Source organism: Octopus sinensis, linkage group LG7 (assembly GCF_006345805.1).
Source record: "Octopus sinensis linkage group LG7, ASM634580v1, whole genome shotgun sequence".
NCBI classification, from domain to species: Eukaryota; Metazoa; Mollusca; class Cephalopoda; order Octopoda; family Octopodidae; genus Octopus; species Octopus sinensis.
Window position 1 is genome coordinate 64,230,649 of NC_043003.1, and position 21,517 is coordinate 64,252,165.

At 35.1% G+C, this 21,517-nt stretch overlaps 1 protein-coding gene across 3 annotated transcripts in view; it reads left to right on the top strand.

Moving 5' to 3' along the window:
* Window positions 1–8,942: 8,942 nt before the first annotated feature.
* LOC118764264 (telomere repeats-binding bouquet formation protein 1-like) overlaps window positions 8,943–21,517 on the top strand; it is a 139,577-nt gene continuing 127,002 nt past the window's right edge. For all 3 annotated transcript variants that reach the window (XR_005000064.1, XM_036504812.1, XM_036504813.1), the window contains exon 1: window positions 8,943–9,067. Coding sequence is in view for 2 of the 3 variants with exons in the window: in XM_036504812.1 (XP_036360705.1) it covers window positions 9,034–9,067 (34 nt within the window). In the remaining variant the exon portion in view is untranslated. The remainder of the gene's footprint in view (window positions 9,068–21,517) is intronic.

A 21,517-nucleotide genomic window follows, 5' to 3' on the forward strand; every position in this document is an offset into this window, starting at 1 on the left:
CTTCTTCCAAAACTAATAAAACAAAAGGATATTTTCGGTTTGAACGGCAGTTTTTTTCTAGCGGTGTCATATGAAATTGTCACTCATAATTATGATCCTAGTATCGATCTATTGCATTTCAATCTATTTTAGGATTAGGGTTAGGGGTGGGGGAAGGGTATCTTTTTTTCTTCAGAAATGTAAATAAACCCAATCTGTTTCTTAAACAAGGGACATTTTCATGCGGCACAGAATGTTTTCACCTCAACAGACGTCATTGATTGGTTGAAATTGCAGAAACTGAAGAAAAATCAACAAATGTCTTATAAACTATAGAATTTTCTCAATAAAGCCAAGAGAAAAAGATATTTTATAAACACATTCTACCAGTATACGAAGTTTAAAAGTGTTTAGTTACGTGGAAATTATTTTTAAAAACTGCCGTTCAAACTGAAAAGATCCAAACAAAAAACTATATTGAATAGATTATTGAAATAAAGAAAGTTTCAAAAATTCAAAGCAGCTGCTTTTTCTCAAACTTTGCCTTTTGTTAAATCAGTTGCTGCGAAATAGGAAGGAAATTATTAAAGTACATAAAAAGTTAATCATGATGCGAGTGTTGTACTGTTCTTGTAAGTTCTACCGCATTGGTAGCAGAACAAATACAAGTTTCTAAATATCAGTGTTTGTATATCAATCATTTGCAGATCGCGTTTGTCTGAGTTTGATCAAAATTTAATGGAAAAAAACTCTGAAGAGGTGAAAAGGGACATGGCTCGGTGAAAAATTCTTGCTTGCAAACGTCCTCATTTTCCCCACTGATACATTTGCAAAGGAACTAATTTTTTATTGCTACGTATATATATTTTATACAAACTGCCGATATGTAACCACCAACATGATGTTAGACGTTGTGAATAATACATGCAAAGAGAATTTTAATGCAATTCTACATTTTTTTCTTTCTTTTCTTTTTGTTCTAACGATAAACTATGCTGAAAGATCTGGTTACTGCAGAAAAAAACGATAACTGAACATATAGTATTAGATAATAATAATAATGATAATAATAATGATAATAATAATAATAAAGATAATAATAATGATAATAATAATAATGATAATAACAATAATGATAATAATAATAATGATAATGATAATAATAATAATGATAATAACAATAATGATAATAATAATGATAATAATAATGATAATAATAATAATGATAATAATAATAATAATAATGATAATAATAATAATGATAATAATGATAATGATAATAATGATAATGATAATAATGATAATAATAATAATAATCGTGCAATGTGAATGCAAGAACATAAGCATGGAGTTAGTTTAGAAAAGTATGGATATAAATAAATAAATAAAAATTTGCAAGTTTCATCGAACGACAGACGAACGTCGTCACGCGAGAAAACCCAAATATTTCGATCACTGTTCTTTTGTATCCTAACCATGTAACGATCGACAGATTCCCATTATTTCACTTTGTTTTATCTAGACACTAACTCGTAATATAATAAGTGCGCTCTAGAACTATAGAAAATTAAGTGAAACACTGCTCATCCATTGAAAGAAGTATCGTAATATAAATATACATTACAAAGACGAATGGCGTCTAGCGAGAAAAGGTGAATGTTTCAATCACTATGAAACTCGTAATATAATAATTGCTTTCTAGAGCTACAGAAAATTAAGTAAAACACTGATCATCAATATATGTGCTGTTTAAGTTCGTAGAAAGAAGTATCGTAATATAAACATAATTTATATTTATTATAGAGACGAATGGCGTCTCATGAGAAAGGGCGAACGTTTCGATCATTATGCTATACCCAAACTACGTAACAATCGACTATTTAACTTGCGTTTTATCAAGACACTAATTCATAATGCAATAATTATGCTCTAGAGATACAGAAAATTAAGTGAAACTCAGATTATCAATAACACTGCTTAAGTTCGTGAAAAGAATTACGGCAATATTAACTTAATATATAACAGAGACGAATGGCGTCTCACGAGAAAAGACCTACATTTCGATCACTATTCTGTACCCCAAATCATGTAACCGTCGGTAAATTTCTTATTATTATACTTGTGTTTTATGGAGACACTAACTCCTAATAGAGTAATTGCGATCTAGAGCAACAGAAAACTAAGTCAAAAGCTCTGATCATCTATAATACTGCTTAAGATTGCAGAAAGAAGTATCATGGCTGACTGAACACAAAATATATTACAGATTAAAGATATTCGTAGAGTAAATTTAACTCTAGTTTTTTTTGCTGGTTTATCACTTTCCTACAAGGCAAAATTTGCGTTTCCGCACAACATAACCCGTAGTTTGAAGTAGCGTATTTGACAATAATCCGTTTACTCACTTCTCAGTCATATATGTTTTTGGCCTTGACAGCATTATAAATCCTATGCCCAGTGGTTACGGCAGTGGACTCGCGGTCGTAGGATCGCGGTTTCGATTTTTATACCGGGCATTGTGAATGTTTATTGAGCGAAAACACTTAAAGTTCCACGAAGCTCCGGCAGTGGGTGGTGGTGAGCCCTGCTGTACTCTTTCTTCCTGTTTCTGTTGTACCTGTATTTCAAAGGGCCAACCTTGTCACACTCTGTGTCACGCTGAGAACCACGTTAAGGTTACACGGGTCTGTGGAGTGCTCAGTCGCTTGCACGTTAATTTCACGAGCTGGCTGTTCCGTTGATTGGATCGACTGGAACCCTCGTCGTCGTAACCGTCTGAAAAAGGTTGCAGCAAAAAAATCCCAAATTTTAGCTAGGAAAAAAGGCACATTTTATTTAAATGCTATAAACAATACGCGCAAGAGTGACTGCATGGTAAGACGCTTGCTTCCCAACCACATGGTTCCCGGTTCAGTTCCACTGCGTGACACCTTGAGCAAGTGTCTTCTTCTATAGCCTCAGACCAACCAAAGCTTTGTAAGTGGATTTGGTAGAAGGAAACTGAAAGAAGCCTGTCGTATGTGTGTGTGTGTGCTTGTCCCACCCCATCACCCCTTGACAACCGGTGTTGGTGTGTTTACGTTTCCGTAACTTAGCGGTTTGGCAAAAGAGAATGATAGAATAAGTACTAGGCTTAAAAAGTAAGTCGTGCTCCACCATGACCGCAGTTAAATGACTAAAATAAATAAAATAGTTAATGTAATAGAAATATTTTAATCAGTTATTGACAGACATAACTAAAAAAATTTTAATTTGTTCATTATAATGACTTTGAAAGAGGCGTAGGAGTGGCTGTATGGTAAGTAGCTTGCTTACGAACCACATTGTTCCGGGTTCAGTCCCACTGCGTGGCACCTAGAGAAAGTGTCTTCCACGATAGCCTGGGGCCGACCAAAGCCTTGTGAGTGGATTTGGTAGGAAACTGAAAGAAGCCCGTCTATATGTATGTATGTATATATATATATATATATATATATATATATATATATATATATATATATGTATATATATATATATATATATATATATAATATATATATATATATGTATGTATGTGTATGTATATGTCTGTGTTTGTCCCCTCCCCAACATCGCTTGACAGCTGATGCTAGTGTGTTTACGCCCCCGTAACCTAGCGGTTCGGCAAAAGAGACCGATACAATAAGTACTAGGCTTCCAAAGAGTAAGTCATGGGGACGATTTGTTCGACTAAAGGCAGTGCTCCAGCATGGCCTCAGTCAAATTACTGAAACAAGTAAAAGAGTAAAAGAGAATAAAGATTTTTTTTTCCTTGCCAAATAAGAGACACCAGTCTCTGAATTTTATTTTTTTTTAAATTAGCTTCAATTTGGAATAATTTTACTAGGTTCAATTTGGAATAATTTTACTAGGTTACTGTAAAAACAGATATGTTGTTCTTTATATTGTCACAATTCTTTGCTTGTTACCACTGAGTTTAATTTCTGGAGCTTGGAATTATAAGCTGGCTGAAATTTCGAAGTAACAATAAATAACGTATATGTTTCAGAATAATAAAGTTGTCCTCTACAAAAGTATGGAGAACATATCAGAATAATGTAGAACTGTTTTCATTATAACTGTCAGACCTGTAACAACATACATTCTCCCCTTTAATTTTCTGTGTCTAGATTGCTGACATTTAGCAATGGTTTCTCCCATTGTGCTGATGCACCAATCATTAATAAAACTGTCGACATTTTTGACGACACGAGTATGCTAGTATATAATATATATATATATATATATATATATATATATATATATATATATAATATATATATATATATATAAAACACTATATATCCTTTCTACTATAGGCAGAATGTGTGAATTTTGAAAGGAGAGTATAAGCCGATTACATAGACCCCAATGCTCAAATGGTTCTTATTTTATCGACTCCGAAAGGATGAAAGACAAAATCGACTTTGGAGAAATTTAAACTCAGAAGGTAAAAACGGAATCAGTATATGTAATAATAGGAACAAAACCACCATAAACCCTTCACCGAGTTCAAATTCACGAGAATGAAGGACAACTCAGAATAACGAGACTTCCAAGATATATAAAAGATCCACAGACAACAAGCATTTAAAAATATGTGCACACGTCTAGACATGCAACTAAATGCATGAGAATATATACAAAAGATGCATAACTGCACATGCACTGACTCCAAGATTAAGAAAATGAGAGAGACTGAAACAACGTGTTAACGATACGAGATACTTTATTCGACTGCCGTTGTTGTACAAGTTAATTGTTTTGGCGGGAAACAAAGTGAAAGTCCTTTTATCAAGGGAGACAATGGGCGACGTTGATTGTTCATGTTTGTTGTGATGATTATATAACATCTTCCTTTTTTTTTTTTTTTTTTTTAATTTTTTTTATATCATCTGTATCTACAGGGAATAATTATTCGTCGTCCACTTTTTGTGGTTTTATTATTTTGTAGTGTTGAATTCTGTAGTTGTGCTGTTTTTGTTTTTTCATGCGTGTTTGTTGACTTTGGAAATATATTTTCATAATCTAATTCTTCTGTTATGCGAACGTGTTCGTTTGTTTTAAGAATATGTTGTCTATTTCGTTTGACTGTATTTCCTTCCTCTGTTATTACTAAGTATGAACGAGGTTGCTCTAGTTTTTTAATTATTTTGCCCCTTCTAAACCAATTGTTGTTAAACTTAATTCTAACCGTGTCGTGTGGTTTTAACTCTGGGAGTTCTGTTGTAATGTTTGATTTCTTCTTTTCGTGAGGCCTGATACCAATTTTGTCGTGTAGTATGTTTGGGAGATTTGTTCGCAATGTTCTATTCATTATTTGATTTGCAGGGGATGGTGCACCATTTTGTAATTTAGTCGTGCGTAATGCTAAGAGCGCTAAATGAGGTTCTTCGTCACTTTTGAATGCCTTTTTTAGCGTCTTTTTTATTGCTTCGATTTGTGGTTTGTCGAATGACCATAACGTGTCACTCTGTAGAAGCTGGCGCAATGGTGCTGTGACTTCGGAGTAATTAGATAAAAATTTACATAGGTAATTTGTCATACCTAGGAATCTTTGTAATTCTTTTTTACTTGTTGGCAGTGGCATGTGAATGATTGCTTGTACCTTGGTTGGATCTTGTTTTATCCCTTCGCTGGTTAATATATGCCCAAGGTACTTGATTTGTGAATCATAGAAGATACACTTTGATTTATTTAACTTTAATCCGTGCTTTCGGATTCGATCGAAAACTTGTTGTAGTCTATTTGTGTGTTCTTCTAAAGTGTTGGACCAGATTATGATGTCATCCTGTGAATTTCTTGCTCCTTCTATGCCCTCTATTATTTTTGAAATTTCTTTTTGGAAAACTTCACTGGCGCTGTGAATTCCAAAGGGTAGTCGTGTGAAGCGATACCTTCCAAAAGGTGTGTTGAACGTTAAAAGATGTGAGCTTTCTTCGTCAACTGGAATTTGCCAGTATCCATTAGATGCATCGAGTTTTGAAAAATATTTAGGGTTATGCATTTGTGCAAAAATGTCCTCCGCTGTAGGGAGTTTGAAATGTTGCCTTTTTATGGCTTTGTTTAGATTCTTGGGGTCTATACAGAGTCGGAGTTTTCCGTTGGCTTTTTCAACGATGACTAGGGAATTTACCCAGTCTGTAGGTTCACTAACAGGTTTTATGATATCTAATTCTGTCATTCTTTTTAATTCTTTGTTGAGTTTTTCTTTTATAGAAAAAGGAACCGATCTTGGTGGATGAATTACAGGAGTTATTTGTGGATCCACTGTGATATGATGTGTTATTGACAAAGTGCCGATTTCTCCGAAACAGTCTTCATATTTTTCTAATATGTCGTTTGTGTTCGACGAATTTATTTTTGAAATTCTCTGAATCAGGTTCAGATCTTTAGCTGTCTTTGCATCTATAACTGCGTGCGAGTTTGTTTTTGCAACAATGAATTTTATTTGCTTTGATAATTCTTTGTATTTAATGACTGCTATGCATTTTCCTAGCACTTTTATAGCTGTGTTATTATAAGCTGATAATCGAGTTGAGGATTTTTGCAGTTGTGGTTTTGGAATTATATTTCTATATTCTCTGAATGGCAGTACGGTTACGTCTGCTCCTGTATCTATTTTGAATGTTACATTCGAGTTGTTCACTTTTAGTTCGACCGTCCAAATGTCTTTTGGAGTCTTGAACTTTTCGATTTTGTGCACGCGGGAATTATTTGCAGTGATCATTTCGAGTGCATGCGTATCGTCATCTGATTCATCGTCGGTATGTATCTCTACTTTATGTACAAATTTTCTTGATTTGCACATTTTTGCATAGTGTCCTTGTTTCTTGCATTTTTCACATGTCTTGTGAAATGCTGGGCATTTATTTCTTTTGTGATTATAACCACAATAGTGACAGTTAGTGACGTAGTGTTGACTTGGCGCTTGAAACTTCGCGGGCTTTCTGTCGCTTCCGCCTTGTTCGTTTTGATGTCTGGATTGCATATGGCGGGTCATTTGAGTTTTGGCGCCTTTTCTGTCGTGTTGACTATATACCCTCGAGATTTCGTTATCTCTTGTTTCGGATGTGGCATTTAGCATCCTTGATTGGAGTCGTGTTTGCTCTGCACTCTGACCTGCTTGAATTGTTTTTTGTAGGTCTAAGTTTGGTTCTCTCAATAATCTTTCTCTTAATCTCATGTCTCTGATTCCACATATCAGAATATCTTTGGTGAGACTGTCTGTGAGGTTGCCGAATTCGCACTGTTGTGCCTTTTGGCGCAACTCTACTACGTACTCATCGAATTTTTGATGTTCCGCTTGTCCACATGTGAAGAATTTGTGTCTTAGGAAAGTTATGTTTTTCCTGGGTTCACAATATGCATCGAATTTTTCGATTACTGTCTGAAGGTTCATTTCTTCGTCGGGTGAATCGAAATCCAGTGTGGAATGGATATCTCGGCCTTTAGAACCGATGCAAGTTAAAAACATTGAAGTTTTTACTTTGTCTGGCTTCATGTCACTTTCTGTTGCTATCAAAAAGAGATTGAATTCTTTTTTCCACTTTTTCCATGCTGCGGCTAGATTTTCCTGATTAAAGTCTAGGTCTTTTGGATGCGGTAAATTTTCCATTTCGTCTTTGAAGTATGATTTCAACTTCTTTTTTCCTTTGGTTTCTGTATTTTGGGTTCTTTTAGTATTCTGACACCATGTTGTTGTTATATATATATAATGTATTGAGTATTAAAGGAAGTAGTGAGTACTTAGTATGAAAGATTAAGAAAATGAGAGAGACTGAAACAACGTGTTAACGATACGAGATACTTTATTCGACTGCCGTTGTTGTACAAGTTAATTGTTTTGGCGGGAAACAAAGTGAAAGTCCTTTTATCAAGGGAGACAATGGGCGACGTTGATTGTTCATGTTTGTTGTGATGATTATATAACAATATACACAAACATGTACAAATACCCTGTTAATAATCGTGCAATATCCCCTCTGTGTTTAGCCCCTTGTGGGTAGTAAAGAGCCCCTTGTGGGTAGTAAAGAAATAAATAATCGTGCAATAAAACTGAATACATACAAACATACATACATACATACATACATACATACATGCATATATACATAAAAAATGCATTCATATATACATGCATGCATGCATACATACATATATACATACACACACACATATCCATGAATACGTACATACGCACTCACATACTAACGCGCGCGCGCACACATACATATCTATATATATATATAAAGATATATATGTGTGTGTGTATATATATATATATATATATAATATATATATTATATATATATATAGGTGAATGAATTATCCTATGTTTATCGTCAGCATGGAGAATTCGTTGAACCGAAACCTGGGTAGCAAATTCACGTCAGAAACACGGTTGAAGCGACTTGTCCAAGGGTAGAAACTCCGGGTTCATGTGCAGAAATTTGTGTGTTGTATATGAATAAATGAAAGAACGGAGTCGAACGAAGATGTTAACAAAATTCCTTTACTCTCGACATTATCGTTTTGTTTACCATGTAGGCAGTCATCGAAATTTTTGTTTGTCTTGTTGTCGAGAGAGGCTCCCTTTCTTTCCTGATGAGAAGATTGCATAATGCACCCTTTATTCCTTTGGAATTAAACCATGTTGTCTTCGAAACATATGTCGAGAGTAAAGGAATTTTGTTAACATCTTCGTTCGACTCCATTCTTTCATTTATATATATATATATATATATATATATATATATATATATATATATATATATATATATATATATATATGTATATACATATATATATATATATGTATATATGTATATTCAATACCAAAACTTATCGAGTACTGAAACTTCCTTTTGCTATTTCCGTGTTTCCATACTTTATTGTGAACAGTTGACGTAAATAACCTCATTATGTTTGAGAACGTTAACGTGAAATCGTGACATTTTGTTTAATGGCTTCGTCTTTAATTGTTGTAAATTTACTTGTATAAAATAGAGAAAAACAAAGACTGAAACACCAAGAATGGATACAAATTTCGAAAACACACATTCTACAGGTTATGATATGTTTCATAGAATTTCTATTTTTTTGTCTTTACTGAAATATTTAATGTCTAAATGCGTACGTTTATATGAATGAGAAATTTTTCTTGAATAATGTCGTCTTGCTTTATGTGTATATTTTCTTAGAAAAATAACGATGTTTCAAATATCTGCTTTTGTTTTTTTGGTTTTACAAAGTCTCTTAACAGTCACCATGAGTTTTTGATGGAAAAAAAGAAAGCTATGATAAAAGCTATTCCAGCCGTGACCATCTTGTCTGTTTAATCCTTTTGTTACCAAATTTCTCTTTAAATTCACTACCTTTGTTTGGATAAATTCTTGAAATAATGAAGAATTTAGTGAAATAGCTCTGTCGTTGGAATATGAATTATAATGAAGTTTTCATGAAAAATTTTAATTTGAATCACTTTAAAATGAGGCATAACTATAGATTCCTGCCCCTCCGCGACTTTGGATGATTATAACTTTCAGAAAAATGGATATTTTTTAGCGAAATTTTCTACCAATATGTGTTATATCATGTAGATTCCGAATATACAAAACTTATGGGGGGAAACTGTTTTAGGAGGAGGTGGGATGGGGAATTTCGGAAAATTCACTGTCGCCCACTTCAATTCGTCTTAACTTTCAAGAAAATAGATATTTTTAATGAAATTTTCTACAAATATACCTCGGACTATGTAGATTTCGAGAGCATAGGAATTTTGGGGGAAAACAATTGGGGGTTGCATGACTACACAAATGTACCTCTTTCTGATTTATATTATCTAATGAGGGCAAGCCTACACAAATGTATATATTTCTTTACTGCCCACAAGGGGCTAAACATAGAGGGGACAAACAAGGACTGACAAAGGGGTTACATCGACCCCAGTGCGAAACTGGTACTTATTTTATCGACCCCGAAAGGATGAAAGGCAAAGTCGACCTCGGCGAAATTTAAACTCAGAACGTAACGACAGACGAAATACCTATTTCTTTACTACCCACAAGGGGCTAAACACAGAGGGGACAAACAAGGACAGACAAAGGGATTAAGTCGATTATATCGACCCCAGTGCGTAACTGGTACTTAATTTATCGACCCAGAAAGGATGAAAGGCAAAGTCGACCTCGGCGTTATTTGAACTCAGAACGTAACGGCAGGCGAAAATACGGCTACGCATTTCGCCCGGCGTGCTAACGTTTCTGCCAGCTCGCCTCCTATGCCTACACAAATATACCCCTTTCTAACTTTGTTTTCTCATAACCTTCAGAAAAATTTATAGGGAGTGAGGAGCAAAATTAGGGTAAAATAAGTAATTTCTCATTTTCTCCTTATCTGCATTTGCAATTATTGCATCCCCATTTTGTTTCATTGCATCGTGTTTGAGAATAAAAATTGGTCAGCATAGTTGTCATTGCTGAAATTGAGTGAGTTTAGAACCTAGTTATGTGACAGGTATTTTTTTTTTCAAGAAAATTTTCCTCAGCTTTGACCCGATTCTAATTTAGGTTGCTAATAAGATATCTTGATAATTTTTGGTGTTTAACAATCAATACTCTTTTCTCTGTAGGATTCCAAGTCAATTTTTCTCCCCACTTCAATGTTTTAATTTGATCATTTTCAATTTTCAAAAAAAAAAAAAAAAAAAAAGATATCTAAACTGGGGCAAATGTGTAATAACTAATTTCAACAATTTCTTCTAAAGAGAAGAAATTGTTGAAATTAGGAAGAAAGCCACTCCAGCAGATCATGAAAAAGCTACAGAGAAATTTTTATAATACAGTTCTATATTTAAGAGATGAGGAATTATGTACATTATTGACATTATTTACATTTGACGGATACTTGTCCTCATCTTGTTTGTTGTTAGCACAACATTTCGGCTGATATATCCTCCAGCCTTCGTCAGGTGTCTTGGGGAAATTTTGAACCTAGGTCCTCATTCCTAAGGTATTTTTCGATATTATTATTATTCAGGTCACTGCCTGGAAACGAACTCGGAATCTTGGGGTTAGTAGCCTGCGCTCTTAACCACTACACCATATGCCCCAAGATTCCGAGTTCAATTCAAGGTAGTGACCTGGATAAAATAATGATAATAATAATAATAATATCGAAAAATACCTTAGGAATGAGAACCCACGTTGAGTTCTAATGTTGAGTTTTTTGACTTAGTCGAGTTCCATTTATTTCATATAATTTTCCCTGATCCGCTTTCATTTGACCATGATGCTTTAATTTTTTGTTGCATTTTGGATATTTGTGATGTCTAAGGATGGATAGTGATGTGTATGAGTCTGTTTCCAAATGTAATTCTGGAGAACTGAACCGGCAAATATAGCTTGTCTTGTCTTACTCATTTTACCCCAGCTAAAATTTGTCTTAAATATACTCAAAGGGAACAGAGATAATTTTCTGAAATAATGTTCTGCATATAGGCGCAGGAGTGGCTGTGTGCTAAGTAGCTTGCTTCCCAACCATATGGTTCCGGGTTTAGTCCCACTGCATGGTACCTTGGGCAAGTGTCTTCTACTATAGCCTCGGGCTGACCAAAGCCTTATGAGTGGATTCGGTAGACAAAAACTGAAAGAAGCCCATTATATATATATATGTGTGTGTGTGTTGGTGTGTCTGTGTTTGTCTCCCCACTATCACTTGACAACTGATGTTGGTATGTTTTCGTCCCTGTAAGTTAGCAGTTTGGTAAAAGAGACTGATAGAATAAGTACTAGGCTTACAAAGAATAAGTCCTGAGGTTGATTTATTCGACTAAAGGTGGTGCTCCAGCATGGCCGCAGTCAACTGACTGAAACAAGTAAAAGAATAAAAGAATATGTTATGATGCTTTTAATGTATTTAGATAAGGTCATTTGCTTAGCTGATATAGTTTTTGTTATGTGGTGAACATTTGTAAAAAATATATTGCTTCTCTAAGTCAAAAAATGCAGTAAAAACTCCTCACTTTGCTCCCCACCATGTTCTTTAACTTATAAAGCACTGGCCTATAAATTACCTTTTAGGTGGTGTAAATTCCGATTCTATCAGAATTTAATGCGAAGACATTTTTGCTGGAGCGCACCTATATTATCAACACATTTGATCATTTTTCTTCAAAATATCAAGTTTCAGATATGTATATGTGATACGTGTCAGTATGGATGTGTGTGCCCCCATCAAATTTTTTTCATATTAAATTCCGATGTAATCGGAATCTACACCAGCAGAAATGTATTTAAAATTTATCATTTACTTATTTCAAACCTGTAAGTCACAGGGGTGTAAATACCCTGATACCAGTTGTTAAGCAGTGGTGGGGGACAAGCCTAAACGCAAAGACACACACACAGATATTTGCTCATCCCATAAATAATGCAGTTTTTTTATACATTTATTTTTCAAAATTAAGATAAACAAAGTTCTTTTATCTGTGCTAGCGCGGAAAACGGACGTTAAACGATGATGATGACTCTCCTTCATTTTCTTCAATGCTTTTATATCAATCTGGTGGAATTGCAAGGCCCCTTTCCCAAAATTCACTTGTCTGTGACAAAAAGTACTCCTCCAGTACTGTTCTGACCTCGTCTACAGAATTCAAATTTTTTCCATCCAAATGATTTTGAAGACTGCGGAATAAATGATAATCAGATGGAGCAATGTCTAGCAAATATGGTGGGTTGTGCATCGTTTCTCATTCAAAATTCTCCAACCTCTGGAATGTCATCCTCACTGTATGTGGCTGAGCATTATCCTGATGGAAGAACATCTTTTGTCTTGAAACTGGGGTGCCAGTGTTTCTCCTTTCCCTACCCACTTTGGTGCTTGACATTTTTATAGAGAACCCATTTTTTGTCACCAGTCACCATTTGGTCCAAAAGAAGGGTTCATTTGTGAGTCATGACAGCAAAGAAGAGCACACATCCACTCTCTGTACAGAATTAGAGCCCGGAATCATGTGGTTGGTAAGCAAGCTACTTACCTCACAGCCACTCCTGCGCCAAGGTTTGCAGGATGTCCTCATCGAGCTCTACAGATCTTCGATGACTTGGCTCGTCTTCTAGGCTGTAGTTTCTGCTCAGAATTTCTGGAACCACCATTGACACTTGCTTATTCTTATTGTCCGATCCCCATGTACTGTATTAATATTCCTTGCACTTTCTGTTGCATTGTTGAAGAATTTCATGAGAAAACATTATCTGATGTGTCCTCTTAGCTGAGACTGTCAGCTATGACTTGAGGGAGATTTGACTGCTATATTCCTGTAAGTTAAGTGATAATGTAAAGGCTGCCTTTTTGTTAAAGTAGTTTTCTGCAAGATTTCTGTAATTAAAATTCTAATATCTTTCGATTAGAAATAATGGAAAATGTCTTGTTTATTAATATTTTAATTATGAAAATTAATTGAAATACCAAAGTGACTTTATCTGAAGGAAATATCTTTGACACTAAGAAATTTTTATCACTATAATAATAATAATATTATTATTATTATTATTATTATATGGTTGGTTTTTGCTTTGTATTTGTACAAGTTGACTCCAAGTCTCACTCAGAGACCTCAAGAGACAACTAGTTAGAAGTTCAAATTGGTGTTATGACTAGGGTGCCATATTTTTGGTTTTGCACAGTGTATTCTAGAGAATGTCTGTCAAAACATAAGAAAATTAGAAGTTTGTTTTAAAAGTAATTTGATTAGAAGATAATAGTGTGATGTTAAGGTGACAGTAAAAGGTATTTGCTATCATGTACATTTAAAAGTACTTTTGACAATGTTTACAGATTAAAATGTTTTATTATTATTATTTTTGTTATTATTATTATTGTTATCATTAAGGTGGAGAGCTGGCAGAATCATTTGCATGCTGGATGAAATGCTTAATGGTATTCCACTTGTTGTTACATTCTGAGTTCAAATTCTGCTGAGGTTGACTTTTCCTTTCATCCTTTCGGAGGTCAGTAAATTAAGAACCAGTGAAACAATGGGGCTGATGTAATCAACTAGTCTCCTCCAACCAAATATCAGGCTTTGTGCCTATAGTAGAAAGGAAGATTATTGTTATGAGGGTGGAGTGCTGGCACATTTGTGTTGTTTTGCCAACTAGAAGACCTTTCTTCCTTGTCAGTTAGATGAGGCTTAGAAGATTGAAAATATATTAATTGCTAGCTCTTAATTTTTCAGACTATGCATGTCTTCAGAGATGAAGATAATAGTCTGAAATATTATAATATTGGTTTTAAATTTTGGCACAAGGCCAGCTATTTCACGGGAAAGGGTAAAGTTGATTATATACACTCCAATGCTGAATTGGTACTTGTTTATTCAACCCTAAAAGGATGAAAAGCAAAGTCGACCTCAGCACCACTTGAAGTCAGAATGTAAAGTCGGAAGAAATTCCACTTAGCATTTGGTCCAGCGCAGTAACGATTCTGCCAGCTCGCTGCCTTGACAAAAAAAAAAAAAAAAAAAAAAAAACCTGTCTGTCTCAAACATTTAGCTACATTAAATTACTATGGTCTTGAACTTCTGAACCAAAATATTCAAATATTTCATTTTAAATGAGCTTTATACATCTAAAAAAAAAATGCTTTCTTTTTGTTCATAACATATTTCTCCTTGATTTAATTCATTCTTCAAGGCTTAAATTTATGAGATTTGACTTCAAATTTAATGAAAATCATTTAAGATTTTACTGCATAACCTGTTTAATGCATTGTTATATAAGAATGAAACTGGTTGGCTTTCTTCATTTCATGTTTGTTATTTTTGTTATAGGACTATTTGTCATTTGAACTGCATACAATTGAAGCTGCTTTTTATAATCAAAATTAGTGATCCCAAATATCATCATCATCATTGTTTAACATCTGTTTTCCATGCTGGCATGAGTTGCACAGTTTGACTGTGGTCTAGAGAGCCAGCTCCAATCTGATCTGGCAATGTTTCTACATCTGGATGCCCTTCCTTATGCCAACCACTCGGAGAGTGTACCAGGTGCTTTTTACATGCCACCAGCACAGGAGCCAGTCTGGGGTTACTGGCATCAGCCACGTTCAGATGGTGCTTTTTATGTGCCACTGGCAAAAAAAAAAAATGTTTAAGGGATATTGTTATATCCTCTTCTTAATGTTATCAGTCAGTTATGTTTAATTAAAACAGCAGCCTCTAACCATTTTTGCACCATGGACTAGGTCCAAGCAAGACAATTTTTTCACAGACCGGAGGGATCATCATGTACATAGCAAAACATGAAATAGTGCATAATATATAATGTAATTTTAAGGTGGCGAGCTGGCAGAAATGTTAGCAAGCTAGGCGAAATGCTTAGCGGTATTTTGTCTGTGTTCAAATTCTGCCAAAGTTGACTTTGCCTTTCATCCTTTTGGTGTCGAAGTACCTGTTGTCTACTGGTTGATCTAATCAACTGGCTCTCTCCACCCCAAATTTCAGGCCTTGTGCCTAGAGTAGAAAAAAAAATAGTGCATAATATATAATTTAATCATTACATATATAATACATGTATAATGCAGATATACTCTGCAGGGTACAACAGTCAATAAAACAAAATTTTAAAATATATATTTTTTGCTCTGTGACCTAGAAACAAATGATCCACAGATTGGTGATTGGGGATCCCTGATTTAGAAGACTTTGTCTCAAAATGATATCAATAAATTACTTCTGCTATATGTTCTTTATTTCTTCCCCTAAAGAGAATTGATGGGCAGAAATTTGTCTACATTTTCTAGTGCAAGTGACCACAAGTAATATGTAAAGAATGTATACTTATTTCAAGTCTTTGATATGCTGATTGGTTCATGAATGGAAGGTTATTAGCAAAGAAGAGGGCACTTTTTATAAGGTCATTAACTTGAGATGGTCTGGGGTGTTCGTCTGCAATTACTGTACAGCTCAATCGTTGTGTATCATCTAAATTCATCCAAGTGCTCATTTGAAGTAAGACTGGGGGTAACAAAATGGGGGCCTGAGCCAGAGAGTATAAGGGATCTTGAGCTTAGTTTTGTCCATCATTAGATGGAATGAAGTGATGATAATTGCATTCAAGCAGTCTAACAAGTTCCCTGTTAAGATTGTAAGACCCTGGACTATCCAACCCTGAATTTGCTAAAGGATTGGCAAATTTGGATTTGCAAAGGGGAACATCCCAGAATTTTTGTGGCGAGAATTCATCATCATTATCATTCTTTTAATGTCCAGTGTTTGATGCTTGCATGGATCAGATGACATTTATTGAGGCAGATTTTCTGTGGTTGGATGCCCTTTCAAAGTAAAAGCATTTGCATATGCTTTATGAGATATGTAGACCACAATTACTTAATTACATAAAGAGGAGTCAGTTGGAGTCAGAGGTGCCAATAGTACAGGAGTCAGTTGGAGTTTTTTTGTTTCAACACCACAGCTCTACCAACACTGTCTGTCAAGTGGTTGGGGGAGGCAGGAACAAGCACACATGCACACACATATATAGATACACACACTTGACAGACATATATGCATTTGTTTAACTAAATCCTTTAAGATGGTGCTCCAGTATGGCCACAGACCAATGACTGAAACAAATAGATGTAATATAATTTTAAATGTAATTACTTGTATCGAATATTTTTTATGTTATTGTTCTTATTTCAAATGTTAGGGACTCTTAATAATTACTTCTGTTAAGGTGGCAAGCTGGCAGAATCGTTAACATGCCAGGCAAAATGCTTAGCAGTATTTCATCTGTCTTTACATTCTGAGTTCAAATTCCGCCGAGGTCAACTTTGCTTTTCATCCTTTCAGGGTCAATAAATTAAGTACCAGTTGCATACTGGAGTTGATCTAATTGACTACCCCCTCTCCTCCAAAATTTTGGGCCTTGTGCCTAGAGTAGAAAAGAATAATTGCTTCTGTTGTTTGCTTTAAATAAAGCTTTAACAGGAACATGATAAAGAAGTTTATTATGTAGTCTGGATAAATAAAATGTGGTGTAGGCTGCATGTATTTGAATCAATATGTTTCATTGCTGTTAAGATGAATAAATTGATTACAACAGATCAATAGAGAACACCAACAGAAAAGTCCAGTTCAAAATTATTGGAATGCATGAGTTCAGGTTTCCACACAAAGATTTCTAAACAAATTCACCATCACCATCATCGTCATCGTCATTATTTAATGTTCTCGTTCCATATTGGCATGGGTTGGACAGTTTGGTAGGAGCTGGCAAGACAGAAGATTGTGCCAAACTTTACTGTCTACTTTGGCATTATTTCTACAGGTGGATGCCCTTCTTAACACCAGACACAGAAAATTAATATTGTAATAATGCAAGTGTATTATGTGTGTCTTTCATACTATGTATTGATGCATGTTCTTTGTGTATTCACTGAGAGAGAGAGTTGGTATGCTTTGCCAGGACAAAGACTAACTGACCAACCTCTGACCAAAATGTTAGTTCATCCTCTGAAATCAAATGAATACTTCATATTATTTAGTTGGCTCCAAAGTTAAGTTATTGGGTAGTTTTTTTGATTGACCAGTCAAAACTAGTAAATTCGCTTACATTTTTGTCCCACTTTGTACATAGAGAGAGCTTAGCCAAATGGAATGTATTTTAACTATTGTTGCTATAATTTATAGCCAATAGCATTACAGCTATCTGGTGTGTAGTTGCTGAATAAGGCGGAATTGCATGCTCACTCTGATTTTCAAATTGTATGCATGCATGCTTGCATGCAAGTTTATTTTCTCTTTCTCATTTTAAAATAGAGTTAATTTTGACTGGTTGCCTGCTTGGTAGCAAGGTAGTGAAGGAAATCATCTTGTTTTGTTCATCTTCCTTTAAATTTTGAGAAGGTCTTGCAGATTTTTATTACATGTGTTTGTGTTTGTGTGTGTGTGTGTGTGGCGGGGGAGTAACAAGTATGGGAGGCTAGTGGTAGCAAAATAAGCCACATCGTCTTCTTTCCCACGCATCTACAGAAATTCGAAAGCTGTTTGAATTGAAAAGCTGCATGTAGGGAAAAAAATTGAAGATATAAGTTGAGTGAACACATTTTTAGAGCGAGGAAGAATGATTTCAAGACATGCATACAGGACATGCATTGAAGACAGCTTTCAAATAACAGGAAATGAATATTCTTTCCATAATGTATGTGTATGACAGCATGGGCTTAACTCAGAAGTGTCCCTCCCTCCCTTGACTTTGTTTCCTCATGACTTTCTGAGAAATGGATATTTTTTAATGAAATTGTCTACAAGTATATTTATAGGCATGTAGTGGCTGAATAAAACTAAGGTGAATGACTGGACTCTGTGTGAGAGAGAGAGAGAGAGAGGGGGGAGACACGAACAGAAGCAAGTATGAAAGGCTTGAGGTAAAATATATTTTAAAGCTTTTGTAAATTATCAATTTTCAGAACTATTTTCAATGATTTCCAGTTACTGCTTCTCTCTCTCTCTCTCTCATTAATGTTCAGCACCTCCAAACGAAATATACTAATCTGTAGTACTCCTGTCAAATCAACTGTCCTTAAACCTTTTAGCATTCAGATTATCCTCTCAGATGCAATGCTTATTTATTCACATTGCTTTGAATTAATCATACTTTATCTCATAGCTTTGAAATTTCAATGATGTAGTTGTGTATTTTTAGAATGACATTGTCGAGTAGGTGTGAGAGGCTAGATCTGGCTGATTTAAACATAAAACAGGTACATTATTTGGGCCAGATATGGCTAATGGGTTAAAATAAATATATATTTTTATTATGTCCAGTGTTCTTATTTCTTTACTGCCCCCAAAGGGACTACACACGGAGGGGACAGACAAGGACAGGCAAAGGTATTGAGTGGATTATATCGACCCCAATGCATAACTGGTACTTATTTAATCGCCCCCGAAAGGCTGAAAGGCAAAGTCGACCTTGGTGGAATTTGAACTCAGAATGTAATGGCAGACGAAATACTGCTAAGCATCTTGCCCGGCATGCTAACGTCTTTGCCAGCTCGCTGCCTTATTATGTCCAGCGTCCTACTATTCAAAAGTATTTATCATTTAAACCCCACAATCAATGAATTTTTATCTTATTTGCTGTTGCAATTCAGTTACTTCTATGTTAGGGGTTTGAAACCTTCTTAGTATTAGGAGTGCATTACAAGTGCAAAGGAATGTGTGGGGGGTATATTTGTACATTTGTGATAAAAATAATGCTTTAGTTTTATAGATTGAAGGATATGCATATTAAATTGTTGTAGTCTTATTACTTACACTTTTTTATCACATGTATTTTTTGGAGACTTCACCAGAGGGCTGTTTTAGACTTAAAGCAAGCAAAATTTTACCTGTGGATGAAGAGCCATTATACAGAGCAGAGGTAGTCTCCCGCTCTATGTGATGGTTTGACTTGATAGAAATAGCAATGATATCTCCCTCAGATTACACCCTACCATTTTGTGGGTAAGAAAAATGTGGGTTGATTGAATGGAACGTATTGGAGCATCCAGAAAAACATTCAAATAGTGATTGAGTGGTATGTATTTTTTTCCTTCAGTGGAGCAGAGGTCATTCGAAATAGTGTTGGAATTCAGAGAGAACTAAATTGCATCTTAGAACTTGTGCTTGTAACAGGTTGGTCAAGTGCATGAGATTTTGTTATCCATTGACTAAATGACCTTTATTTGGATGGTGTTTGAGACCAACACCTTAGATAGCTTAGAATGCTGCTCTGAATTCAATTCTAGATTTAGCAGTATTAAATATGTGAAGTTTTGGAGGTACATGGCCTAGCGATTAGCAGTGGACTTGTGGTCGAGGGTTCACTGGTTTGAATCTCAGACTGGGCAATGTGTGTGTTTATGAGCAAAACACCTAAGCTCCACACAGCTCTGGCAGAAGATAATGGCGAACTTCTGCTGATTCTTTCACCACAACTTTCTCTCACTCTTTCCTCCTGCATCTAGCAGCTCACCTGCAATGGACCATTGTCCCGTCCAGGTGTGGAACCCACACGACAATGAAACAGGGGAACTGGTCCTTATAAGCCAGGCATTGCTGAAGAAAGAACAAACAGTAACAACAACATATATGTGAAATTGTTATACGAAATCATCACCTGCAATGTTCTTGTTAATTTTTTGTACAGTATAGAAATTTGCATCATGTGCAAGTTTTGTTATTCTTTGCAAAATACGTGTTCATATAATCAAGTATCCATCACTCAAATTTCTTCCATTAAAAAAAATACAACCTCATCTTAAAAACTTTGTATGTGTGAACATTTTTGTCTTCTATTAAATGTAAAATGTGTGCACACACATGCTCACAGCTCTGAGGGAACAGTAATCATCTGCTATTACCAGTTTAATGCTGCTTTTAAAGATTAAAAGACCCTATTTGATGAGAAAATAACATTTCTTTTCCACACAAAGCACCACTATTTGAGGCTATTTCTGCATTAAAACATTTAGTTTCCAATGTTCCTTTGGCAGTATATGTTGAAAGATACTTGAATCTTCTTGAAACAGAAGCATCTTGTATGTTAATTAGAATTTGTTAAATGCAATGTAGAAAATCAATAATATTCTATTCACACAAGCTGACAGAAATAGTGTGTCAGCAGCTGAACCAGTGAATGCTTTATTATTATTATTAAGGCAGATTTGTTAGTACACTGGACAAAATGTTTAGCAGCATTTCTTCCGGCTCTTAATGTTCTGAGTTCAAATTTCACCAAGGTTAACTTTGCCTTTCATCCCTTCAGGGTCAGTAAAATAAGTGCTAATTGAGTACTGGGGTTGATGTAATTGACTTCCACTTTCTCTCAAAATTGCTGACTTTGTGCCAAAAATTAGAATTATTCTTGTTATTCTCTTGACCCAAGGTTGATCTTACTCCTGATAGAATTTATAAGGGTAGCCATCAAGTGCTCAGAATCTTTCTGATGATCTTCCCTGTTCCAAAGAGGCAAAACTGTAGAAGCTCCACAGAACATTCCATTCCAATTTCCTTTAACCATTTGTCTATGACATTACTCACAGGTACAATCTTTATAGATGTCATGTACCAAATTTTTACACTCAAGTTTTAAGGGTTTATATTTTCTCAACTTTTTGTCTGCTTTCTTCAAAATCCTAGAATCATATGGACAAAATCAATTAGTATGTAAATTCTATTTGTCTTTTATCTGACATAAGTTACATCATCTTATTCATTGGAACAGGAAAATCCCACAAAATTTTGCATGTCCCCAACTCAAATATTTATTCTATCCAATGTTATTGTTGGTGGTGGTGATGGTTGTTGTTGTTTAGTCTGGAGGAATGGGCTTGTACCCGTTGCCACTGCAGACCCAAGCAGCAGCAAGTAGCTGGATCCAGAGAAAAACATTATCAAAAAGGGTATTTCATTAAGCTGCCTATTGAGGCTGAAGGGATGGGCATATTGGTTAGTACAGGGGTTAGT